Here is a 27,909-nt window from a genome sequence, read left to right as displayed (position 1 = left end):
TTTTGTAGAAACTATAACCTGTTTATTTATATTTCAACTGTTATTTAAATTTTAAGCAGGTTTTTTGGATTTGTATATTGCTAATTTGGCTTAAACACCAAGCTTCAAAAAAAGTTTAAATTCCTTTTGCTGGGTTGCCACCCACTTAGGCTACACAGAATACTTCAGGCTGGTTTAAAATTTTTGATAAATTCAGGCTAACTTAGGCAGGGCTCCCACCTTTCTTTACTTCCCTTGATTTTTGCAGTTTTCAAAAAATCCTTTCCTTAGATAAAATTTTTAAAAACACTCGATTTTTATAAAAGTTCATTATTTTTACTTAATGTTAAAAAAAATTACATATATAAGTTTATATATTAAAGTTTATAAGTCTTAAATAAAATGGTTAAATATTTATCAATAAGAGTTTTAAACTTAAATAAATGTAGAAAAATGTTGTAAAATATTTTTTTTAACTTTATTAAAGTACCAAGTTTCATTAAAAGAGGTTATTAATTAAAGTAGTTAAAAAATTATTAAGAAATTCAAAGTTATAAAATAAATAGCAGTTTTTTTAAACTTCATATTTTAAAAGGGTTGCCACACTTTGAGTCATAAAAACTGTCCTGAGTGACCAAAAAGCTTTCTTGAGTCATCCTGAATGTTTTGAACTCTTAAGAAATTTTTTAAAAACTTTTTAAAACTCCTATAAATCAAGTTCTTCAATAATATATCCTATTAAATAAAAAAATACTTGAACTAAATCATCAAAATATTAATCAAAACATGGAAAAATATGTTCTAAGATTGTTTAAAAAACCTAAAATTATCCTGACTTTTCAAAAACAACAAAATTATTCTGAGTCAGGCTGAGTTTAAAAATAAAATGATTTTACAAGTTGATCTTATTTTATAGAGGTTTATCTGAGCTATCAGACATTTTTAATTGCTTGAAAAAATTCAAAGTAATTTTTGAGATATGAGTGATCAAAGTCGGTGATCTCAATAGGTTCCTAATGGAAGACGCAAACTAAAAACGCAAAAAAAGACCATTTCACTAAAAATCTATCTCCTCCTTTGATTTTTAAGCAATCTTCTTCAAATTTTTACAGAAAGTGTATAATTAAATTGAAAAAAGATTGAATGCAGGATTTTTTTAAATTTTGAAAAATAAAATTTTTATTAAAATAAAGCTACCTATTTTTATTGTTTTTTTTTATCTAAAGTTTATATTTTTTAATATTTCAAAATTCCAACATTCAAAAGTCTTTTAAACTATAAAAAAAGGATTATTTTCTGAAAGTTTGAGGACTCTAGCTCAAAAAATGAAGGAGAAGATATATTTTTAGTGATTTTTTAAATTTCCTAGAAACATTTGTGGTCCATCCGTTGTATCAGAAAAATTTTATAAAAATTACAATATCTCAAAAGTTAAACAATATTTTTTTATTCTACAAAAACTGGCTTGTAGTTTGTACTTTAAGCTTTCATATAAGATCCAATATTATTTTTAGTAAAAAAATGTCAGACCTCCCTTTGCCCTTAAATCTCATTCTAAATCCAGAAAAAAATTAACTGAGATTTTTTAGAAATGTTAAAACTATCTTGAGATTAATATAAAAAACCTTAACTCCTCTTAGTCAAAATAATAAAAAAAAAGTCAAAGTATCCTGAGCTATTCGGAGTCTTTTCATCTTTTAAGAACTTCAAAATATCATGGTTTTCCCTGAAAACCTTGAGTGTGTGGCAACCCTGATATTGTAACCAAATTACTTTTCTTTTTTCAAGTTTTATTTTGTTTTATAACATATGAATGAAATAATAAATGAAAACATAAGTAAGTTAGACATAAAAAGTGATAGTGTATTATGTTGCTTTTTAAATGATTTATCCAACCAATAGTGGTTCAGTGTTGTTTTCGAAGAGATGTAGCTTATTATAACTAAAAATCTTAATTTTTGATTTATTTTATTTTCAATGATACAAGGTTTAAGATAAAATGCATCTATTAGGAAACTTGATTAATTTTATTTTTAATTGGTTCATAATTAAAACTCTTAAATTATTGTGCTTTTAAATTGTAGCAATACAGTTAAACTCAGGATAACTCAGGCTAGTTTTTTTTTTAACTCAGCATAGTTTTAAGATTTCTGAAAACTTCGGGCCAGTTTTCATTAGATTTTGAAAAAGATGTGGTTGATTTAGTTTCATTATTTTGTTATTTTATAACAAGTTTTGTTGAAGACTGGGTTTTTATTGTTTTTGGAAAGTTAAAAAAAAATTTTTTTTACAGATTTGAAAAAAACTCAGGATGACTCAGGAAAGTTTTTAGTCACTTGGACAGTTTTTTGACTCATATAGCTATCAAATAGGGCTGCTGCATATATTTGCAACTAAAAAACTGACTTTTCCTACGGAATTAATGAAAGTATTAAAGCTTATCCATCTGTTGAACAATTCAGTTGTTGTCTATAAGTCCACACACAAAAGTCCAAATATTAGTTAGAAATAAGTTTTTCAACATTAAAAAATAGACTAAATCAGCATAAACTTTAATTAAGAATTAGTGTAGACTTGACTTATTGACAACACATCCTCCTACTTTGTTTTTATACTCTTATAATTTTTGGAAGTTAGCTTAAATTTTCCATTTATAATAATAACTCTTGCTAGTTTTTTGTAACTTCGTAGTACTATATGCAAATTAGTATTTAACAATATATGTACGGTACATATATACTGTAAAAATGAAGTTTATTAATTTTGTATTGATGATAAGTTTAAAACAGAAGCATATTACTTACAAAATTTAAATTTTTAAAGTAGTCAAACTCCATTCAAAAAATTCTGATGTCCAGAAAAAGAGCACGAAATATTTTGCTAAAAAATATTAACAGCAAAAGCCAATGGGACAGAACATTTTATCCAAAGAAGAATACATTGATTCATAAAGCTGCTGGCTTGGAAATATGTTCTGGTGCAAAGGTAAGATATTACATTAAAATTTGATTTAAAATGAAATTATAGTTATAAGCGTTTTTTGAAGATTAACTAAATAATTAATTAACAAAATGTTGTAAGTTTTAATTGAGATAAAGGAATTTTTGAAAAAAAAATATCAAGGTTACACAAAATTTATTTTTATCTAATTTACGGTTTCTTGCATTTAGAATACTTTGAAATAAATTTAAATCTATGAGTACTTAATGTCCTAATAAAACTTATATTTTAACATTAACCTTATAATAATGATAAAACTGATTTTCTATACTTTTGTCACAAAAAAAAAGTTCATATAAATAAAGCATTTTAAGGCTTTAAAAAGATATTTTTTAACAAACATATACACTTTTATACACTTACTTTTATTTAAAACAGGGTTACTACTTCCCTAGATTTTGTCATAAAAAAAAAAGTTAGATATCCTTACATAAAATTATTATTTTTTGATTTCTCTAGATGTAATCTTTTTCCATTGATTTCCCTATGTTTTTTATGAAGTTTTACTTGGAAACCTATTGAAAACTATTAGTTATTTTTTATAACTTGAATTAACTTTTTAAAAATAGTCAATTTTGTTGAAAGTTTTAAAATTGAATATATAGATAACAAACCTTTCATTGAAAGTCTAAAAAACAAGATAAAAAAAAAATATATATTTAAAACAAAATATAATGATATATTTTCTTAGAATTTTAAAGTTGTAGACTTGATATTAAAAAAATAATAATTGGATTACAAAAATAAAATTATTGCATAATTTTGAATAAATTAAAACCATCATTTTATGATTTAAGTTAAAATAAGATTGAATAAAATTAAATAAATAAATAAATATATGTTAAATTACAAAAATAACTTTTTATGCATGATAATAGTTAACTATCAAGTACTTTATTTATAAAAAATTTACCTAAAAAAATTTAAAAATGATTGCTTTGAAACTGTAGAAGAAAAAAAAAGCCTCTTAAGATTACTTCTCACATCATAATATATTCAATTATCCCATTCACATTGTAGAAACGTTTTAGGAATTTAAAAAAAGTCAATACTATCTGGTATATTTTTTAGAAGTTTGCAAATTGAAAGATATAAAAAAAAGCTTTTCTTTTCTATAGTCTAGATAATTATAAATTTTTCTATAACACCTTATATATTTATAATACAAAAAACAACTAATTTTTGTATGTTTCAGGGTTGCCACACACTCAGGGAACTCGGGGAATCTCAGGGAATTTTCAAACTGTAGAAAATCTCAGGGAAACTCAGGGAATCTCAGGGAAACTCAGGGAATATTAACATTTTTCTTTTAACTCAGGGAAACTCAGGGAAGTTTTGATTTTTTCTCTAAATTTCAGGGAAGTTTTTGAAAATCTCAGGGAAATTTTTTTCTAGATCTAGAATGAGGTTTAGTTAATCCAGTTTCAATATTTTGTTCAAAAGTAGTAATTTTTATTACTTAAGTGGTTATTTAGATTTTTTTTAGCCTTGCGGCTAGTTCTTCAATATTCTTAGTATTAACATTGTAGTTTTTTTAAGTTTTAAATTTATATTTACTTAAGTAAAATCAAACAGTTTAGAGAAATGAAAGTTGTTGTTAACTATTCATTGAAAAGTTCTAATAAACTTTTTATTTTTAGTTACTTATGTAGTTTAAAAAACACTATGTTGTACTATTAGTTCTTATTTTTTAAATAACAAAGTTATTTGTTATTTGTTTACAACTACTTGTTTTCAGTAAAAAAAATTAAAATGAATACAGATTAGTGTTGTTTTACTTTTGTTAAAAAAATAGAGGTTAAATTTTTGTCTATAAATAATAAAATTAAAACTATTGATTTAGAAATTGCATACTTAAAAAAACAGTATTAAGATTTTTTTTATTAGGTAATGTAAAGTTGTTTTAAAATCAAAATTATGTTTTCAGTTATTTAAAATAGATTGTGTATGAACATCTAAAAGACATAAAAATTTTTTTAATTTTAGATTATTTTGTATCAGTTGTTAGGTATTAAGTTGTACTTTGATATGAGATATTTCTTTAGCTATTTCTTTAAACTTTTTTTTTGCCGGTTTTTTTACAATAATGTTAAGCTTTTAAGTTTTATTTACTGCATTCAGAACAGTTGTTAGGAAAGACATACAAGTCATAATGAAGTTATTATGTATGCATTTAAGTGAGTTCTTCATGTGAAATTATTATTATAGTATAATTAAATTTTGTTAATTAAAATGTCAAACAAATTAAACTTTATTCTTTTATGTAGAAAGTTAACTAACAAGTTTACACAAAGTTGTGCAAAAATTTAGTTTTTAATTTTTAATTGGTTTAAACCTTTTAAGATTGAGTTTTTGAAAACAGTTTTTTTCATAAATCTAATGCAGAAGCATACACATACAACCTTCCTTTTATTATTAAAGAAGAAAAATGAGAATGAGGTATTAATAATTTGTGTAAGAAGAGAAAATTTTATACTCAGGGAAACTCAGGGAAATTTTTGGTCACTCAGGGAAGATTTTTTGGCTCAAAGAGTGGCAACCCTGATGTTTACTAAGTTTCAACATTTAACACGTTTTGTCAGAACAATCTGAAGCACATAGTATTTTTTTAATCACAAAAAGCACATTATGATGTGAATAATTTTAGTTAGCTTAACTTAAAAACAATTTATGTACAAGTTAAATTGTTTTTTGCTTTGTTTGTTCTTGTTTTTGGTTTTATTTTGTTGCTATTTTTTTTATTGATTAGTGTGTTTTGTTCTTTTAAAATATGTACATATTTTGGTTGTGGAGACAGGGTTGCTACCTTTCTTTTCTTTAAATAATGATAACTCTTTTTTAATTTTTTCGATTTCGTACTTTTCTAAGCTACATAAATAGCATGTTTTTTGTTTTTGTTTTAGTTCTGCAGAGTATTTCCTATTCTAGTTATAGTCTTGGTTTGCGTCTTATAAGTCCCATATGTAGTTTGATAACACGGTATTGTGTCTTTTTAATTTGTTGTTAAAGCTTGCTTTATGGTTGCTATATCTGTTTTTAAAGGTAGTGCTTGTAGAACCAACGTAAAACTTTGTTATATTGTTTGTTTTTATAGTAGCTCGGTAGGTTATATTTTTTGATATAAAATAGTTTTGTTTTTTTAGTTTTATTTTATTTTATTTTTGTCGCCTATTTTATTGATTGTTTTGGTATTGTTGCTTGTTTTAGTTAAATTACTGATCAAATGTTTATAAATATGAGGATATGAATTGTGAATGTCTAATTAATTTTGCTCAGTTATGCTAATTAGTGTTAATTGATTGTTCTAATGAAACCTTTAACTTAATTTATTTACTCAAAATTTAATCTTAAAATTAGTTGCTAACATAAGTAGTTGATAAGAGTTAGCCGGAATCGATTTTACTTGTTTATTGTTTTGATTTAATAATATGTTTTTGAATGAATCATGTCTTATATTTCTGTGTATAATAATTATTATATTACAAATTTTGCACAGTTTAAGTTGACTTAGATTTTTTTTCAAAAAATCTTGCCACAAAAACTATATTTATTTTTAAGGTTACCCTTTATGGCTGTGACCATTGTTATAAGTATTGTATAAAGTATACAAAGTTTATTGATATAAAAATTAATAGTATCTTCAAGTAAAATGTTTTAAACTTTGAATAAACGACAACACAAATATTGGCGTTTTATAGAAAGAAGGAAGTTAAATGAATGTGATTTAATCTATATGCTTTTATTGACCTTATTAAAAAAGTTCATTTAGCTGTGCTTTTTTATATAAAAAATTAAAAATATTTAATAATAATTTTAAACTTTTACAATATAAGTCCATAAATTTTTTTATAAGTACCTATACTGAGTTTGTTTGTGCTTAATTGTTTGCTAATAGTTTGTGTTAAAGAAAACTTATTACTATAAGTTTATAAGGTTGCACATACTCCAGATACTCATGATAGTTTTATGATTTTTTGAAAATCACAATCCAATTTTGTTTTCTAGATCTCGAATGACATTCAGATATTCCAGTTTTCATTTTTTATACTTTTTAACTAATTTTGTTCATATACTGTATTTTATTGATTTGGAAATGTTTAAACAAGTAAGAAAAATATTAAATACCTGAAAGAGAAATTTCAAAAACTAAGTATAACTCAGTAAAGTTGTTGATCACTCAGGATAGATTTTTTTTTAACTCAAAGAGTGGCAACCCTGATTTAGCTTTATTTTTTTAAATTGTAAATATATTTTAAATAATCTTTACAAGAAAAAAATTTTCATGCATACTATATACAATAATTTAAACACTGATACATTTCGACTTAGTTAGAATGTAGCTATATACAGGTCTTTTTTAATAATAATTGAGATCTTGCTTGATCCAAGGATCTGGTAGAACAATAGTTTTAAGTAATATTATATAAAAGTTTGTAAACACTGTTTTTTTAAAATACATCGTTATAGTCATATTTGATTTGCCTGCATGAAAATAAATAGAATTGTTTTATTATCTATTTATTTTAATTTAATCTGCTAATTATTTCGTATTGTATATGAAAAATAACTTTGATCATTTTTAGATGAAAATTTACTTAAATAAAATTTAGGTTGCTATAGTTGTATGGGCACCTACAGGAGAACAGTTCTACTATGCAGAAAACAAAAAAGTAGAAGACCTGTTGAAAAAATCAAATTTATTGCTAGACGTAGCAGTTAAAGAAAGAGCCTTTACACTGGATTCAAATTCGTCTGAAATGGTAAATATTTTTTTATAATGGGATGCCTGCTATTCAGGCTAGTTTATAATTTGTAAAATATTTATTTCAATCAATAATTATAGCTCAAATAATTTTTATTCCAGTTTACAGAAACATTAGGTTGACTAAGGCTAGCTGGATTAACCAAAAAAAAAATCAAACTAGTTAATTTTTTTTTGTTAAATTCAAGCCATTTCTAAGTTAAATAAATATGATTAAATTTTTTAAAGCGTTTTTGTTTATTTTATTTAGTCAAACTTTTTTAAAGCTACAACTATTTGTATAGTTATTTAGTTTTTAAAATTTTCAAACCATACACAGTTTGTTGTATTGTTATCTAATATAAAATATATTAATATGAAGAACATGCACTGATATTTACTTAAAAGTTCTAACTCAAGTTGACTGAAAGTTTCAAAGTCAAATTATCAATATAAATATATGGGTGATTGATAAACTTATTAACCCACATACCCTGCAACTACATATCTATAGAACTTAAATTTGTGTTGTTAACTCAAAAGATTGAAGTTTTCTGAAACATGAATAAATTTAGTTTCATATTTTTAGTTTTCTACTTCTTTTTTCTAAAAATTGTATATTTTGTTTGAGGATTTTTAATTGAAAGTAAACAGTAAATGAGTTTTTTTAACCTTTAAGCTAATTCAGGTTTGCCAGTTTACCTGGAAAAACCTGGAATTTTAAACAATTTTTCAATGATAAATTAAAAAATTTTGACTTGATAAAAAATGTCTACCATATAGATAAAAAATTTAGTCATCATCAAAGTTTTTTTTTATTAAAAAACACATTTGCAGTAGCTTTCCAGTAATCTTTCAATGTTTTTATACTATTTAACACATTTTTTTTACCTTAAACTTGAGTTTAAACTATTACTAAAAATAGACACAAAAACATGTACTTTTTTAAAAAACCTGGAAGAAATTTTGAAAACCTGGAGAAAATTTTCCAAAAGTCAGTGGCAATCTGTAAATTTTGTTTAAGTTTTTAAAAAGTTGCGTTTCTCTTACGTTGAAATGTGTTATTTATGAAAGTTTTTAGTTTCGATGTTTTTAAAAGTCTAATTAAAACGTTAAAGAGCAGTTGTATGATTAATATAATTTATTTCACATCACTTTTTTTTGCAATTAATAAATAAAACTTTTGGTCTACTAGAATTAAATCGAACACAATAAGTATAATCTAACATTTTGCTAAAAATTACCGAATTAATGTAATAGTTGGATAACATTTGTTTGATCAATTTTAATCTAATAAGATTTTGATTAAAGTTATTGTATTTAATTTCTTAATTTATGCATTTTTATAAATTAAATAGTGCTAAACAAAGTTTATTCTTTTATCAAAAAGTATTGTTAAGGCTATGGGAGACTCCAATTTAAAAAAAAATAGTAGCTCCTTTTTGAAAGCTTAAAGTATATACTATAATTTTTTTTATAAAAAAAACTAACTAATTAACTTATGAGATAAAACCAGTTTTGTAAAACGAAAATTTTCTCCTCAATATGTCAGTACAGGACTATATCACAAAAGATACTTTTTTTATTTTGTGAAAAATGTCTTATAGTTCATGATTTTAGCTTTCATATATGGGTCAATATTGGTTTTGTTAATAAAACTTTGGACCCCCTTAAGGGCTTGTATAAAATTCAGATTAAAACAAGTTTTATAGAATAAGTTCAGTTGATAATATTTCCATATTATTAAACTTAAATTTTTATGATGATTTTTCTAAACTTAGAACAATTTATATTATTTCGAATAAACAGTGTCAACAAATTTAACAAAAACTTTACTAGACTATTGGTACACAAGAGGATGTGACGGGAGATTCCAACTTTCTTAATTTTAAAAGTCCGCAAAGGCAACTGATGAAAACTCCAAGAGGTGCTTTTAAATTTGATTTTAATACAATGGAAAGTCAAGAAAACAACCAGCCTAACAATTCCATTTCAAAAGAAAAAGAACATGCAACTGGCTCTAATAAAAAAGAAGATTGTGAGAAAACAAATGCTGATAGTATTAGTGCAGTTGAACTTGAAAACATGAGGAGAGAAGCTGAAAAGGTTAAGCATAACTCTCAAAAAGTTAACTAGTTAAAAGTTTTGTCAATTGCTTTAAGGGGATGCACGACTATTCAACTTCGGACATTTCAAATTCTTAAAAATTGAAACGGCCACAAATGAAAAAGTAATGTATATTTGTCAAAAAGAAAAAAATACACATGTAGGTCATTATAATATCTAGAAGCCATTTTTTTCTTTTTGAAAAAAACTAAATTTTTTTAGATATGGCTCAAATAAAGTAAAAAACATAGTTATTCTATACAGATTTATATAGATCTACAGATGTATTTTTTTTCAAATTTAAATTACTTACTTATTGAGCTATAGTCTTTTAAATTTTTGATTTGTCGGAATTTAAGTTGTCCGAATTTGAATTGTCATGTTACCGCTTTAAGATAATTCTTAGGTAAATGAATTTAAAAAATTTAGTCTAATTTTTTACCATAATAGCTTACTACCAGCTTATTTTTACTGTTGCTACTTACAAAATAACTTAAGATTTTTAAGAGATGAAGTTTAGAAAGTAAAACGTTTATTATGGATAGTATAAACTATACTTCAACAAATACTAAACTTTATATTCACTTTTTTGAGGTTTTGGAGTAAAAACTACATGAAAAATATTTTGATTTTTGATTTTAAGTAAAGTTTTTAAAATCCCTTCCAAGCGGGCTCAGTGTAGATTGTTTCAGTTGAATAAAAAAATTCTACTGTATATATATATAGTTATAAAAAGAACTGTTACCAATGTAAAAGTTTAAAGAAATCTTAATGTATTTAAATAAGTTTTTTTTTAAGTGTTTTTTATTTTTCAGTGTATTAACTCAACATTAATATGGATTGTTATAATATTTATTTAAACACTTCGCTCTACTAGTTTGTTTTTGATACATAGAATATGAAGCAGAAGCAAAACAAACAAAAAGATATAGATATTGTTCAATCAAATTTAAACAAAAGTTCTATGACAACTAAAAAAGATTTATTGTCAAATTCTTCAGCAAGTAAAACACAATCACCAGATTTAGATGGTCAGAAAAAGAAAGTAACAAAAGTTCTTGATGTTTCATCAGAAAGTGATAGTAGTTCTTCTGAAGAAGGTATTCCTAATATAAATTTGTAGTTGAATTTTAGCTGGTTTGTTCTTATTACCTTTAGACAGGGTCAACAATGTCAGGAAAATCAAGAAAAATGAGGTAAAAATCGGGGATTTAGAAAAAAAGTCAGGAAAATTCCGGAGACTTGATATAAAAATGCCATTAGTAAGAAAGTTTATCATCGCTTTTAACTGCATTTTGCTGATGTTATTTTCTGAAAAATTTTCTTTGCAATTTATCTTTTTTTCAGGGTCTAATTGAATTTTGGAATAGATTAAAATCTTTTAATTCTTTGGTTATATATTTTTGATATGGTTTAATTAAGAATTAGATATAGAAAAGTCAAGAATTTTTTTTTCAGCTCAATCTGTAGCAACACTGTTTAGAGATCTTGATTTAAGTTATTTTGCTTTTCTAAATATTTTCGATTGTATAGTTCAAGATAGTTAAGTTATTAGTAAATCTATATTTTTTAATTTCATTAAAAGATAAATACTCAGCTTTAAATTAATTACTACTGTTTTACTTATAAGTAATATTTGAGATATAAACTATCTAAATTTGAGAGTTTCATAGGTTGCTTATAAATGACACAAATTAAAAGGCAAATATCAATAAAATTTTAGACATTTATTGTAAGGTTTTAATTTTATAACTGAGACTATATGGTTTTTTTTAAATAATAAAATAAAAAGTAGATTTTTTTTGGTTATAAAATTATAGTTTTTTTATTAAACAAAACATGATCCTTTTTATAAATGTTTCAAAAAAATGTTTTGTAAGAATTTAAGGCTTCTATCTCTACTTAGTTCTATTTATATCTTTTAAAAACTAAAGTTAATACAAAGTACAGTTGATACATATGTAAAAGTATACTATGTATCATACTAGACAATGTCTAAAATTAATAACAGAACAAAATCAATGGTCAAAGCTATACTTACCACGAGGAATTCTATACTTAATTCAATACTTTAACTATAATTAAATATGAATTTTATTCAAGCTAGAATACAAGTATCTATATAATCAAAACTCAAATATACGTGTTTTACTGTTCACTATTTATAATTATTTTTTTTTAAACCAAACATAACCCAAATTGCAAGTTTACGGTTTTTTAAAACAATATTGTACATTATTTATCTAAACTCACAAGTACAGTTTTGGAGTTTATAAAGTAACTAAACTATTTTATCTTCTAATTTTTTGACATTGGTTTTATTTTTCAATTTAATCTTAATTTTTTTATTGATTCAAGTTTATTTTTTTTATCATTTAAAAGTTATGAAACTAAATTGTCATTTAACTTTGGATTATTTGAATAATTATTTACATTTTTTTCTATTATATAAAAATATATAGTTATATAACATTGCACAATAAACAATATGATAATAATAATAATATGAATAGCATCAGTTGTTAGCTACGACTTGTTCTTTTATAAACATTGAAAAATTCAGAAAACTTGGAAAAATTTATAAATATTTGCAACCCTGCTTTAAGTACTTAAATTATTATTTATTTTTCTTAAATGTTTTTTCATAAAGTTTTTTTTTCAAGAATTTCAAATTCAGTATTCTAGTTAACCTTTGAATTATCTTATTTTTATTATTCATCTAATGTAAAATTAAGCAGAGCCTGAGACATTTAAATGAACAAACTCAAACTTAACAACAAATTGAAACTTACTCTTGCTAGTTTCTTTTCTAACATAAGCAAAATAAAATTTAGAATTTTTTTGGTTGCAAATTAGTTATAGTGTTGTATAAATGAATTATTTAAAAGATAGCTCAGACGAAGATTGGTCTTCAGAAGAAGAGGATGAAACAAAACAAATGAAAATAAACAATTTGAGAGCTCAAGTTAGTGACCTGCAAAATACATATAAAGTTTTTGAAAACAATAAGCTTCCTCCTAAACTTCAGTCTACTCCTACTAAATCTCCAAAAGTCCCTTCTAAGCTTTCTCCTAAAGTACAGTCTACTAAACCTTCAAGCAATTTGAAAGCTGCTCCATCTTTTATCGATCTTACAAGTGATAATGAAAACACTTCAGAAGTGACAATTAAATCAGAGCCAACTGTTCACGGTTATCCTACAAAAAGACTTGAAAACAGTTCTAACGAATGCAATAAGGTTAATAAAAAGTTTTCAGCTGGTAAGGAAAATGTAAATGAAGCATCCCAAAAAAAAGATGAACAAGGTACAGTTTTTATTTGTTTTGGTTTTAGCCATACATTTTCAAAATATTAGTGCTTAATTTTTTAGGATGCAAAAGAAAAACTGAATATAAGTCTAATGGTCCTTCTAATAAGAAACAAAAAAGTGAAATTCAAATTTTACAAAAACAAAAACTAGAAAGTTTAAGTAGTAAAGACTACAATAGGATATGTAGGATCACAAGCACTGTATTAAAGGGAAGTTTCTATGAAATGAATGGCGGTAAGTAAAATTGTACTCGTTTATAAAGTTCGTTTACTTAAAAGAAAAAAATAAAGTTACTTAAGGCCATACGGGGGTAAAGCACAGTTTTATAAGTTTTTTTTTTTGAAGATCTTAACATAGCTATGAGTTTTTTCACATAGTTTATTATATATAACGATAATTAGTTGCAAATTTTTATAGATTCAATATAGAACGACATAGTAAAAAAGACTAAAAATGACTATATTAAAGTCTATCTTATCTTGAACTTTAAAGCAATCATTATCAAACTTTGTTAGTTAGAGATTCTTAGCTTCAAAATAAGTAATCGTATTTTAAGAATATTAAAAACTTTAAGTTTTTTTTTTCTCAAAAAAAAAAACGATTAATTTTTTGTTTTCCGTCATAAATACTTATTCCTTATAATTTTTTTTTCATTATTAAAATGCAACTTTTTTTCAATGCTAGAAATGTTTGCTAAAAATATTAGCTTAATTGATTTTAATATGAAAAAGAAGATATATTTCAAGTGAAATTTTTAGATTCAATAAAAACCAGCAATAACATTTTACTTCTCTATAGCTTTTTTATCTTTTGATGTTGTAATAAACTTACTAAATTTTTTTAAAATGTTATATGAGAGTTTTTAATGGTAAAACTTTTCAGCAATCAATTAAAGGACTTGTATTTACTAAAAAAAATGTTGAACCCACCTATAGTCTTAATTTAAGGCATCCTTATCAAAGTTTAATATTGAAATTTTTACAACAATTTGTTTGTAACTTAATTTTTGGTATTTTATCTTGTGTTATCATCTTCTCTACAGAGTTTACAACAGGGTTTCCCAAAGTGAGCCACAGTGGGCCACTTGGCACAGTGGGCTGGCAAGTGGCCATTGACCATTTTAGTGATTTAAAATTCAAACCAAGAAATTTATTTAGTTGTTTAGAGCTGGGCTTCCGCTTAAAAAAACCGGGGTTGGTTCTATTCTGCTTTAAGTATATTAAAGTTATGTAAGCTTAAATAAAGCAAATTTTTGTTGTTTTGAAGTAGAACAATAAGTGGAAAAACCTCAAATTTATGTCCATATTAAGGCCCACAGCAACTGCTAAAAACAACCTTAAAAGATTTTATACAAATATTTTTTAGGTTTTTCTTTTCTTTGGTTTAGCATTGATCAAAAAAGTTTAAACTCTTTGAAAGTTTAAATAGAAAAGTGTATTTTGTCTCATTTAAAAAAACTGATATTTTTTTGAAAATTTCATTAGTAAAATTTCATTAGTAAAATTAGGGCAATATTGGGTATTTTTAAGTGAGAACATCTCAATTGCCTAGTGCTGAAATTAAAAAAAAAATCAAGTTTTCTGTATACAAATTAAAAAAATTATCATTAGGAATATAACTATCTTTTAGGTTTATACATACAATATTTTGATACCTATCTGCTTTTTTTTTATGAAACAAATATCACTTTTTTAAAACAACAAAACAAGTTTAAGTTTTTTATTTTTAATTTTAAGTCTTAATATACTTTTTCCTGATTTATTAAAGCATTAAAGCAAGCAAGTTTTATCAAAAACATTTAAGTTTTCATATGGTTTAACATAAACTTAAATTTGAAAAAAAATTAAAAGTAAATTAGTTTTGTAATGTAATTGGATCAATGAAAAAAAAAGACCTTAGCTAAAAACAAGTAAAAATAATAACTGCTGGGTCGTTTTTTTTACTTGATCTAAATAGTTTTGTACTGTAAGTTCTTTTGATTTGTTTAAATCATTAAGGCTTAAAAATATAAATTTATTAAGAAGTTAAATAAACTCAAGGTGTAATTTTAGAATGTTCTACTTTTGGAATGCCTTCACGATGGCATAAATCATTTTGCAATAATTTTTTTTTGTAAAAGAATATGTATTAATATTCAACTCTACAAATATAATTATAAAATGTTCATGATAATTTTGTTGACTTATATAAATAAAATTTTGCGAATTCTAACAGTGCTAAAAAGGTTAATAGTCAAAATTATGGTCAGAAAGTACCCCAAAGTTGAACGGATAAAGTTAAGCTTGAATAAAATAGTTAATTCAGAAAAAAAGAGATTTGGAAAAGAAATAACGTCTGTTATAAATTTGTTTTGTAAATCAAACGACTGTTTTTCGAAGTTGAAAAAAACCTTCGAACAAAGCAAAGAACCGTATGAAATTGAAAAGGTTCTTATATTTAGTTTTTAGTTAATGGTTACTGTAATAATATTAGTTTTAGTTATTTTTGTTATACATGCTTTAAGTTAAAAGTATCTACCTCTATATATAAAGACAATGTATATTTTTAAGCTGTAATTGTTTCGTACCTAGGAATATAAGTTCGAAATAATGTAAATTATACAGGAATACTTTTAAAAACACGTTATAGTCTAGTACATATTAGTCTTGCTTGCATTTACATAGATATTGTAAATTTCTAAGATAACTGATAAAAACATTTAAAAAAATCAATTTTAGTTGTTTTTTGTATTTTGTGTACAGAGTAAACCTTTTAGCATAAAATAATTTTTTCGATAATTTAAACGTTTTAAATAATTTAACCAGTTTACTACTTGTTTTTGAAAAATTACATAATTGAGGTGATTTTTTTTTTCTTTTTTTAGTTATGATTTGAGTTTTATTTAAATCCGTACAATCAAAGATTTATAAACCCTGTACATATTCACTAAGGAGACCTCTTTTGCACATAGAACTTAATGTATTGGTTTTTAAGAAAAATAACTCATTTAATACATAAAATATTTTCTTGTCTAGATATTGTATATGAATTTTTAACCATCAGTAATAAAATTCACTAATTATCATTAACAGACTGAAGAGGCCATTTTTATAACTCCAAAATTCAAAATTGAAGTTCCTGAAGGTTACATATCAGAAGCTATTCATCCTAAGCAGTTAAAGAAAAAAACTGAACAAGAAAATAATCAAAATTTCCGTGAAAAAATTCCACCAACTACTCCGGTTGTACGTCATACGGAAGTTAAGAAAAAAATCAAGCAAAAAAGCTTTGAAAGCAGTAAAGAAAGAAGAGATTTTGCAGCCGCTTGTTGTGATATTTTTGACACAATTTTTCACAAGCATTGTTTTAATGAACCTTCTGCACTTTCAAGTTAGATATTTTTTGGTACTGTGTACAATTTATTTAGTCAAGGTGTACAATTTTATTTGTTACGCATTGTTGTAACTATTTAATTATAGTTTTAGAGTTTAAGTATTTAAACTTAGAATTTATTTATCTTAATCAACAGTAAAAGAAATTTCAAAATAAAATTAGGTTTTGATATATGCCAAGAGATACCGTTTGCAACATAAAATATAAAACCAGATGTTATTCAATTTCTTTATACTTACAACTTTTTTTTTACCTAAACGTTTTCGACGGAAGAAACTATATGTCTTTATCAAATAAAATGACTTTAGATTTAATTCCTGAATAAGGAGTTAAAAAATAAGTCAAAGGTATTATGTGCTATAGATTTAAACAGATACAAAATTTCAACTTGGATATAGTAAACAAATATTTAAGTGAAAATGTACTAACTGGTAAATTGTTAATCTGTGATGCTTTACCACTTGATTAACTTGAGTATTGAAGAATAACTCCTTGTCAATTTAGTTTAATAATTTATTAACAATGTAAAATCTGAAACGAAAACAAATATACATATAAACACTAAAATGAGCTATAGTCTAATTATCCTACAAGTATTTTAATTAAGCTGTTAATTTTTTCGGTTATTTCAGGGTTGCCACTTTACCTGGAAAAACCTTGAAAAACCTGGAATTCCACAATTAAGGCAAAAATTACCTGGAAAACCCTGGAATTCGAGAAATTTTGAAAAAAACCTGGAAAAACCTGGAATTTTGATCAAAAAACCTGGAAAAACCTGGAATTTTTAATAATTTTTACATTTTCAGTACTAAAATTTTAATTTGACACAAAAAATCTATCATATAAATAAGATTTTTTTGTCATCATCAAACATTTTTTTATTAAAAATCACACTTAAAGTAACTTTACAGCATCTTTTAAATGTTTCTGTACTATTTAACACAGTTGCTTTTATAGAAATTAACTTAAAACTAAAAATAGACCCAAAAATGTTTACTTTTAAAAACCTGGAAGAAATTTGGAAAATCTGGAAAAAATTTTGAAAAAACGAGTGGCAACCCTGTTATTTTCGTTTCCAGACTGTAAAGTTTACTCTTCTTACATCATTTTAGAACTATAAAGTTTTGTACGGTTACTCAGTTTTGGCAGCTTGTGCAATTACACAGAAATCAAATATTGCACAAGTTTTGTTCTAGTTTTATCGTGTGTTAGCAAATGGTATCTTAAAAGTAACCAAAACCTTCCTAAAATAGTAGATAAAATTTTGTAAATTTTCACTTAAGTTTATTAAAATTTATAGTGGTAAAAACATACAAAATAGTGTTTTAACTTTTAACAGTCTGAATATCAATGTATTAAGCACTAAGATTGCTGCACGTTTGTAGCTTAGTGAGTTTTTGAAATCTGCAGTAACTTACATTAAACATTTTTTTTGCAAAAAAAAAATCTTTTTTCTAATGTTTAGCTTAAGAAAGACTAGAAAAAAAAATCAATATTTAGAATTGAAGCATTTAAAAAAGTAAAATAATAAAACCTAAATTATTATTTTTTTACACAGGGTTTTTCAGCACGTTCTTTGCTAAAGGAGTTTTCAATATATCGCTAAAACTTCTTGTTGACCAAGTGTCTAGTTTCTATGCGCTAAGGAGTTTGCTAAAACATCATTTTACCAGCCCCAACCAAGGTACAGAGTTTCTTTGCAATGCTGTTGGAAGCAGAGAAAACTATTCTATTTCCGCTAGAAAGTTTAAGGTATTACTATTTTTTTATATAAATTTGTAAGTAAAATAGTTTTAGACCAATTTGTAATTGATGCCTAATTTACACTTAAAGTATTTTGAGTAGTAAACTGATATTGAGTAATTTTTAGTTTATTTAAGTTTGCTTTTATATAATTATTTAACTTTATTAGTAAACGTTTAATTAATTAAAAAATGCAACTTATTAAATTACTATTTTATGTATTATTAAACCTTATTTTTGTGTATTAATTAAAAGTTCACTTTATAATAGTTCATAATGAAATTTAAACTTGATTTTTTTATAATTTTGGTCATGCAAAATATTACGGCTAATAAAAAATAATTTAAATTAAGTAATTAAGTCAATATAAAAGAAAAAAAAAGTTTAAGCTTGCTTATGATAATGTAAAGTCAAAAAGTGGTTTTGATTTGTTTATGTTTTCTGATGATTATTATTATAAAAGGTATTATTATCCTTCAACAAAGCAGGGCTGCCTAGAATCCTGAAAAAAACATAATTTTGACAATTTAGGCAAAAAAAAGACCTGGAGTTTGGGAATAAAAACACCCTGAAAAACCTTGAATTTTGAACCAAAAATTTCTAAAAAACATTGAAAACCTGAAATTTAAAACTATCCTTACGTGTAAAACAACAAAGATTAGCCTAGATATGATAAGAATGAATGTTTTGAAGTTAGTCTGCCTTTTTATATTATAAATTAGACAGCTTGGGTGGGTGTCAGAATGACACAGCGACAAAATGATACGGTGCGTCACTTTGACACGGAGGGTCACTTTGGTATAGCGAAAAAATGACACGGTGCGTCACTTTGGCACAGCGACATAATGACACGGTGCGTCACCTTGGCACGGTGCGTCACTTTGGCACGGTGCGTCACTTTGGCACGGTGCGTCACTTTGGCACGGAGGGTCACTTTGGCACGGCGACAAAATGAAACGGTGCGTCACTTTGGCACAGCGACAAAATGACACGGTGCGTCACTTTGGCACAGCGAAAAAATGACACGGTGCGTCACTTTGGCACAGCGACAAAACAACACGGTGCGTCACTTTGGCACGGTGCGTCACTTTGGCACAGTGACAAAATGACACGATACGTCACTTTGGCACAGCGACAAAATGACACGGTGCGTCACTATAGCATGGATTAACAAACTTATAAGCAAAACTAAACTTCTTCAGTAATATAACTTTTAATCGTAAAATTTTGATAGTAATTAGTTAAACAAAAGATTTATTATATTTTTTCCAAACTATAGTAGCTTGATACATTTGAAACTATATATGATACAATGCTTTAAAATTTAAGTCATAGTATAAAAACAAAAATATTCTTAAGTTTTATTTTTTACGTTTCACGGCTTTTCATATTTATGTAATTAATAAAACTTAGTACTTTTTGTCAAACGTTTAATTAATTATTATCAGGAATTGTTATAAAAAATAACTAAGATTTAATTCAACATAGAGTTATTTCGTTGTAAAATTAAGTCATGTGTGTTTTAACTCTAGTTTTAAAAATACAAAGTTAAGCTGCTTTTGTAGTAACTAGTTAGTTATATTAAATATGTTTAATTAATTAACCTAGTAGTTTGTTTAAACATAAAAGTTTTTTATTACTGTTTTTTAAACGACAAAAGGTTATCGCTCGAAAAGCTATACCAAAGAACATTTCAGTTATTGAGTCGTAAATCACATGATTTAACAATCTATTACAAGCAGTTAAAAATATTTTTTTTTAATGTTAAGTCCTAAATTTCCAAAAACATACAAAAAATATTCAACAAAAGTTAATAAGTTAGGATGTTTACTTAAAACTCTGTATTGAAAATGTATAATAAACTTGTCTAAAAGCAAATAATTAAAATAAACGGTCCTGGAGCCTAAATTTATAAAAAATTAAAAATAGTATTATTAACAGTTGAGAGAAAATTAAGAGTCTGATGCAACCATTCATGCGCATTTATATATTTATCACTTTTATGAAAATTAAGCACTAGAGGTTATAAAACTTGAGTCCTAATAAATCAAAATTAGTTGTTCTTAAAAATAGTGTATTAAATGTCAAGTTTATCGTCAATTTGATTAATTCTATTAAAATTAATACTCTAAGTCTTTTTTATTTTTACAAAACTTTGTAGCCTAAAATATAAAAATTTAACTTAGAGTATGACAGATATTATAGTATTTTATTCCTTGTAAGGAAATAAATAGCATTTATACTATTAGTTTTAGTATTATAATAGTAAGAAAAATTGTATTTTGTTGAAGCAAGTCTACAATTGTATAACAAGTGTGTAGTTGTGGTTTATTGAGTTTTATTTAAAGAGATGCTTGATGTAGGGAATGTTTTGCTAAAAAAACTAATTTATTTGCGGTTATTTGTACTTATACTTTTATCTATGCATTTTTAGTGCTTAGGTGCACAATTTTATTTGCGAAAGAGCATTACATTTCTACTTCTAAGTGCACGATATATGTTGCAACTAACATAAGTCGCATAGAGGCGCGAAATTTCGATCTTTTAAGTCAAGTGCACAATAATTTTTTGAAGATGTTGCTACTAACGTAAATCGTCAGGGAACGCAGTATTTTAGTTCAAAATTGCAACCTATTAATTCGCCAAAAGAGCGCAAGTATTACTTTTTTTAAGCATAAAAACGTAAAATAATAACCGCATTAGAATTTAGAATTACAACAGCAGAAAAGTTGTTTTCGATAACGTCTGAATTTTAGTTTATAAAACAAATTTTCCTCTGTGTTTACATCTACTAGTTTATTGTTTTGATGTGCTGAATAGTTGATCTAAAATGTAGATTGTATTTTTTAAATCAGAATGTTGCTGAAATTTAAAAAATATGTTTATATGAGTTTTTATCTTTCTAGTCGTAAAATGGCAAGTAATTTTCTAATTTCTATTACTCGTTTCAAGTTCTAGTAAAAAACTTTGTTTAAGTTTTTCCATTCGAAAGAAATCAAAAATAAATTCCCTTTAATTTTGGCATTCGTATTTTGTTAAAAAAGTTGCTGTTTTTGCATTTTTGTGAACGTTGTTTGATACAAATAACTATTTGTCGTTTATTAAGCACACCTTACACCTTGCTACTGCTTAAAAATGAGTATGTTGTTTATAAGTACGATGATGGACTATAGAAGGTATAAAAATTACGTGTTTAACTTTATTTTATGAAGTCACAATCAAAAATTCCTGCGGTCTTTGTTTTTAAAGTTAATCAATGTGATTGTTGCTGATTCTACAAAACCGGTTAAAAGACAGGAAACCGAAAAGTTTCCTAGAAAAATAAGATCGTAGTCCATACCGATGAAGATTGAAGTTTCACAACAAATCGTTCCCTCCTTTATTAACCACCGTGTCATTTTGTCGCTGTGCTAAAGTGACCCTCCGTGCCAAAGTGACGCACCGTGTCGTTTTGTCGCTGTGCCAAAGTGACTCCCGTGCCAAAGTGACGCACCGTGTCGTTTTGTCGTTGTGCCAAAGTGACCCTCCGTGCAAAAGTGACGCACCGTGTCTATTTGACGACCGTGTCATTTTGTCGCTGTGTCATTCTGACCCGCTCCCAGACAGCTTTGGGGTAATTTCATTTTAATAGTTTGGAATAAAACAAAAAGAAATATATAAAAAAAAGCAACAAAAAAAGACTTGCAAAGATTTTGGATTATATGCTGCAACATGCAATATATGCAAACAAATATATATAGGTCAAACAATAAACAGTTTTACTAAATGATGAAAACACACACAGAAACGGGTAGGTGTCAGAAAATCACAGCTTCACTTTAGCAGGGAGAGACACTTAAGCACAGAGTAACACTTAAGCACGGAGTGATTCTTAGCACGGCGTGACACTTGAGCACGGAAGGACCCTTGTGGGCTACCGATGTTGGTGACCCAACATCTAAAGCCTCAGTTGGGTCAGGGTGACTTACTGTGGGCAGATAGTCAACCTGACCTTTTTGTTCATACTTTTCCTGCAAGCGGGGTGACCTTCTAACAGGCTTATTTTCAGGACCCGCTGCAGGCAACTTATCATTAATATTCTCTAAGTTGGACATAGTACTATAACTAATTTATAAGTGCTAATTTGTAATTATCAGTGGATAATATATATAAAACACTTAAAGCTACTCTAGGCTACTTTATATAAATCAGACAGACAGTTTTAAGTGATGAATCTTATATATAAAACACAACAAGAAATACTAGCTTATACAAAACTATAAATTACTATGACAAACTTTTTAGAAACTACAAGCTATTTAAATCTATTTAAAAGACTTTAAACAATAAACTAAAAATTATGTAAAACTTTTAGTAAAGAAGAAACTGTTAAAGAATAAACTATTAACTATAAACCTGGCTTAAATATTTAAACAATTAAATACCAGTTAAAATATTCACTTTTAAAACAATACTAACAATAACATTCACAAATCAGTTTAAGGTAGTTGTTGCTTCCTGCTGCACACCAAACTAAACTAACTGCTTACATGTAACTGCCTGTCACGCCTTGACGTCCATTGCATCAGTATTTAGTTTAAAACATTACATCAGATGATTCTCATTCGCTAGTGCAATGAAGCGTATCTAACTCTAGATATTCTCCAAAACAATGACAATGCAAGGAATTTTGCACTGTCATTACACCCTTAAGTACAGAGTGTCACTTTTGCACGGTGTGACATTTTAGCACGACGTCACTTTAGCACGGAGTGACACTTTAGCACGGAATGACATTTTAGCACGGAGTGACACTTAAGCATGATCAATACTTTAAGTAATTGAATTAGATACTAATTAAAAATATATTTGATAAAACGTTTAAATTTTAACTTTTATTTATTCAGCATCCTGTTGATTACGCATTTTAGGCAATTTAAAGTGTGAATTCAGGGGAAGTATGTCTACAAAAGTTATATTTGTTTAAAATTATAGTTTAGTGAAGAGTAAATTGTAAGACAAAGCTTGGCAGCCTTTTTAAGTAAATTACGAACTGTACTTAGAGAAATCACTTGTAGGTTAGAATAAGTTATAAAACATCTTTAGTAGGCTCTATTTTTTGAAAAGAGCTATACTTGATAATAAAAATAAGTATTTGAAAACTAGAAGTTGGTAAATTAAATGGTAATTTAACTATCAAATACTTAGTATTAATTTTAGGAAAATTTAATTAACTAATTCACATAATCAAACACTAATATTTTGCTTATAATTTATTTAAAAATTTTGCTTTGCTGATAAGGTTGGAATAAATACTTTTTTTATTTAAAGCACTACTTTAAACTTAATTAGAAAAACAATCATAAACGAAATCTACAAAAATATATTTAACCTATACTAAAATTGTACTGTATCCCGCGTAGGAATTCCAGGAAATTATCGTTTAAATTAAAATTCGAAACAAGATGAAGCAGCCGTTCGTCTGCTTGCCGGAATCTATTTAATAATCTGTTAAGTTATCGGAGCTTTAAAAAAACAAAGGCAATTTAATTATCAGTATTTATTAATGTTTATATTTTACACCTTTTATTTAAAATTTACGCTTCAAATCTAACCTCACTAAAATTAATTTAAGCTCATTACAAGTGTTATAAAACACCTGGAGCAAGTATATTTTGCTAGGGTTATACAAATAGTTTTATGTTGTAATTAAAAAAGTAAAAGTTTTAAAATACCTTCTTTAAAATGTATTGGTAAAATGAGTTAATAGAATTTGTGAAATTAATTTATATCAGAATTAAAAAGTTGAAGTTTGCTTCAAAATAACTAGTAGTATTGTTTGTTAAACATGAGTTTTGAGTTAAAGCTTTAACTTTTAACATATTTAAAGGTTGTTAACTTTTAGTCTACATGTTGCATAGTTTGTTTTTAGATTTTTAAACATAACAGTAAAAATGTTATGTAAGCATAAAAAAAGAGTTTCAGTCCATGCTAAAGTGTCACTCCGTGCTTAAGTGTCAATTCTTGCTAAAATGACACTCCGTGCTTAGTGTCACTCTGTGCTAAAGTGTCACTTAACGCTAAAGTGTCACTCCGCACTAAAGTTTTACTCCGTGCTAAAATGTCACTCTGTGCTAAAGTGTCACTCCGCACTAAAGTTTCACTCCGTGCTAAAATGTCACTCTGTGCTTAAGTGTCATTCCGTGCTAAAGTGTCACTCTGTGCTCAAGTGACGACCCGTGCTTTTCTGACCCGTTCCCGACAGAAACATTTTGAAAAATGATATAGTCAAAACAAATCATGAACATACGTACCAATTTGCTTTAGTAATTCATTATAAAAAATTTCCCAAGAAAGCATACCAAAAAAGTAGAAGATGCATATAATGAACAATTTTGAGAGACCAGTAAGAAATAATTTAGATTTTGTTGAACAATGGTGGATTCAGAAAGCTAAATCAAAAAAATAATTCAAAAAATGTGTTCGAGCAATATACAAAGTTTTTCATTTTATTTCTGTTTTAGGGGATTTTTGAATTTCTTGTATAAGGTTATTGTTTATTAGTCACCCAGTAAAGTACTAAATTCAATTGATGGTTTGTCTACTTATATTCAAAGGAATTTTTTTTTTTTAAATAATTAAATAAATAAATATATATATATTAAATATATTTGAATGTATATTAATAAGTTATAAATTACAGTGAATTGTTCAACATTTTAAACATTTGAGTACTATTTTTAATAAATTTAAGTTTTAGTGTTTTATTGAAATATATCCGAACTAAATAAATATTTATTATATTTTTCCAAAAGCAACTCGTTTTCAACAGAATTAAAAATGTCTTAATAAAACTAAAGGTCTCTGAATCTGTTGTTTTTGTTTTTTTTAAGAACTGAGACAACTTTTTTTAATGTTTTTTTAAACAAATTTAATTTTATGTGGATATGAAAAGTGATTTAATTTCGATTAGACATGAAATATTTATCATAACAATAGTTTTTTTTTGTACCGTGTAAAATATTACTTATAAAAAAACTTATACAACACAGTAACATCTCGCGAATCTAATCACTCGTTTGGTTACGCACATTCGTTTAGTTACGCATTTTAAAATTCTCAAAAGGAAAAGTTTAAAAAATATTTGATAATTTGAATTTAATGTTTTTACGAATTCCAAGTTTTTTTGGCAACAATAATGAAAGAAACATTTAAAGTAGATATAAAGTAAATATTTTAAAACTATACTTTTAAATATAGGAGAAGATACATTCTTATTAAAATTGAGATTTTTGCATTTTAATTTTGTGTTTTCCATAAAGAACCTATCGAACTTTGTGACTTTAGTCTTTTTATTTTAGGTATATAGTTCCCTTTTGTAGGTAGGTGTCAAATATGCACGAAGGGACACTTATGCACGGCGTCAATTTTGTACGAGGGGTAATTTTTGCACGAAGGGTAACTTTTGCACAAAGACAATTTTGCACTGATTGAAAAATCTTTGCCCTTCGTCGGTAGCTGTTTTTCTTCTTTTTTTTTTTTTTTTATTCGTATTTTTTTATTTTTCATGTTATTTTTCTTATTATTAACTTATATTTGTTATTTTTGTTTTTTTTATTTCAAATATCACTGTTACCTCTAACCGTTTCTCTCGGTCGGTAAATTTTTATTCTTCATTTTTGTTTTTTATTTATTTGTTTTTTAAATTTTTTTGGTATTTAATATTTTCTTCTTCTTATTTATATTTATTTTTTAAAACTGTAACTCATGAAAAAATAACCTTTCGTGCTAAAGTGTATTTGTGCAAAAGTGACTCTTCGTACAAAAGTGACCATTGGTGTAAAATTGTCTTTGTGTAAAAGTGTCTCTTCGTGCATGTTTGATCCGTTCCCCCTTTATACTTTTTATAAAACAAGGTACAATGTTCAATTTCTCACAATATTCATGGCATAAAGTTTCAGTTCAATTCAATAACTTCTTATTTTTAGCTACTTTGTTCCTTCTTAACTCTGGTCAAACTTGTCTTACAAGGTATTTGGGAAAAATCTTTCTCTGATGCCTTGAAAGACAAATTTAATCTTAGATGAGCAAGGAACAAACTATAAAAAAAACTTTGTATACACATAAACAATTTTATTTAATTTTAAACACTTTTCACATATATGTTCAATTTTAATGAAAACAATTTTAGTAAAAAAAAATTTGAAAAGTCTTTAAACTATATTTAATAAGATGCATTACAATCAAACAGCCAAAAAGTGGGTAAATTTGCTATCTCTCGTTTAGTTTCGTTCTCTCGTTTACTTACATGTTTTTGCTGTGGACACAATGTGCGTAGATTTGCGAGAGGTTACTGTATGAATGTTGTTATACTAAAAAGACAATTTTTCTTAAATCTAACTTTATGCTAAAAATGGACCAATAGACTTGTTCTTTAAAAACCTGGAAGAGTTTCAGAAAACCTAGAAAAAAAATTAAAAATCTTCGGCAACCCTGACAAATGATATCCTAAAAAAGCTACAGTTTGTTTAATCTAAATTCTAAAACAAAATTTCTTAGTTAGTAGTTATTGACTTTATGATATATCTTATTTCTTCAATCCTGAAATAAACTTATCAAATAACCGACTAGACGTCCTTTATAGATAGACCTATCAATGAATTTTATATTTTTTGATGTCCACAAATAGGTTTCTCTATAGATAAACTTATCAATGAATTTTGTATTTTTTGGTGTCCACAAAATAGATTTCTATATAAATGAAGGTTGTATTGAATAACAATTAAAAAAAAACGAATCCCAATTACAATTTTCATACTTAAGTTTTATTTTTTTTTTCTGCTAAATATGATTTGATATTTTTGCAAGCAAAGTTAAATATGATAAAAATAGGTAATAATTAACAAAATTTATCCTTTCTTACATGTCTAGTTTAATTTTCGTTGTAAGTAAGCAATAGTTAACTCTAACAAATATTAGCTACTTATTACTAATTATTACTATTAAGTAGAATACTTATCACTAAAAAATTAAACTTAACTAATAAGTTTTTCTTTTACAGGAAAAAGGCCCAAAGTATTTGATCAAGTTAAGCAAGGACCTTGAAAACAAAGCAATGAAAGTGTCAAACTTAACTTCAAGAAAAAACTCAGTTTCATCTAGATAGACATAGTTATTTAAGCCATATTGGCTTTTACCATAGAATCATAAAAAGAAAAAAAAAACACTGTAACGAGTTAAAAACGTTATCACTCGTTTATTGTTGACAAAAACTTAAATTGTTTGTTTTATTAAGGTAGTGACATTTTTTGGTTAGTTTTGGTACTGAAACTTTTACAAATCAGTAATATATGTAAATTGTGTGATAAAGTAGTAAATAATTTTCTAGTTAATACATTTTTAAAAGTATTATTTTATTTATTAAAAAAAAAAAGTTAGTATCTAAATTAAGGTAACTTGAAAATATTTATTTTTTTGTTATTGTTTGCTTTTTTTTTAGTACAAACTTTTCAGAACTAACGACTTTTATTATCTTTAACAAAAAAGCTTTGGTTTCTCACTTAAGGCTCGAAATTTTACCTTCATAAATTAGAAAATGATAAACTGATAAGTTATTTTTATTTGTTTTCGTCTTTTAAAAGCTTACACTTATAATTAGTGATGTACCGGACCCACAATT

The 27,909-nt window shown here is 25.7% G+C and overlaps 1 protein-coding gene across 1 annotated transcript; it reads left to right on the top strand.

The window, feature by feature from the left end:
- The first annotated feature begins 2,775 nt into the window (after positions 1 to 2,775).
- On the top strand, positions 2,776 to 27,498 carry LOC145834754 (uncharacterized). The gene is made up of 10 exons (XM_082942262.1): positions 2,776 to 2,964; positions 7,590 to 7,739; positions 9,560 to 9,826; positions 10,722 to 10,926; positions 12,715 to 13,131; positions 13,197 to 13,370; positions 15,351 to 15,562; positions 16,208 to 16,505; positions 18,067 to 18,260; positions 27,292 to 27,498. Exons 1-10 carry the CDS (start codon positions 2,830 to 2,832, stop codon positions 27,394 to 27,396), a joined length of 2,157 nt encoding a protein of 718 aa, XP_082798388.1. The 5' UTR covers positions 2,776 to 2,829; the 3' UTR covers positions 27,397 to 27,498.
- Positions 27,499 to 27,909: the final 411 nt, after the last annotated feature.

Source organism: Thalia democratica, chromosome 4, assembly GCF_965202585.1.
Source record: "Thalia democratica chromosome 4, ktThaDemo2.hap1.1, whole genome shotgun sequence".
Taxonomy (NCBI): Eukaryota; Metazoa; Chordata; class Thaliacea; order Salpida; family Salpidae; genus Thalia; species Thalia democratica.
Note: the sequence above shows the minus strand (reverse complement) of the source record. Positions and strands in the feature narration are given on the sequence as shown.

Bases quoted from the DNA above. Each gene is read 5' to 3' on its own strand.
- LOC145834754 (XM_082942262.1), top strand. From the start codon at position 2,830: ATGTCCAGAAAAAGAGCACGAAATATTTTGCTAAAAAATATTAACAGC. The intron at 9,827-10,721 runs GTTAAGCATAAC...TTTGATACATAG, and splicing joins TGAGGAGAGAAGCTGAAAAG to AATATGAAGCAGAAGCAAAA. The intron at 10,927-12,714 runs GTATTCCTAATA...ATTATTTAAAAG, and splicing joins TAGTAGTTCTTCTGAAGAAG to ATAGCTCAGACGAAGATTGG.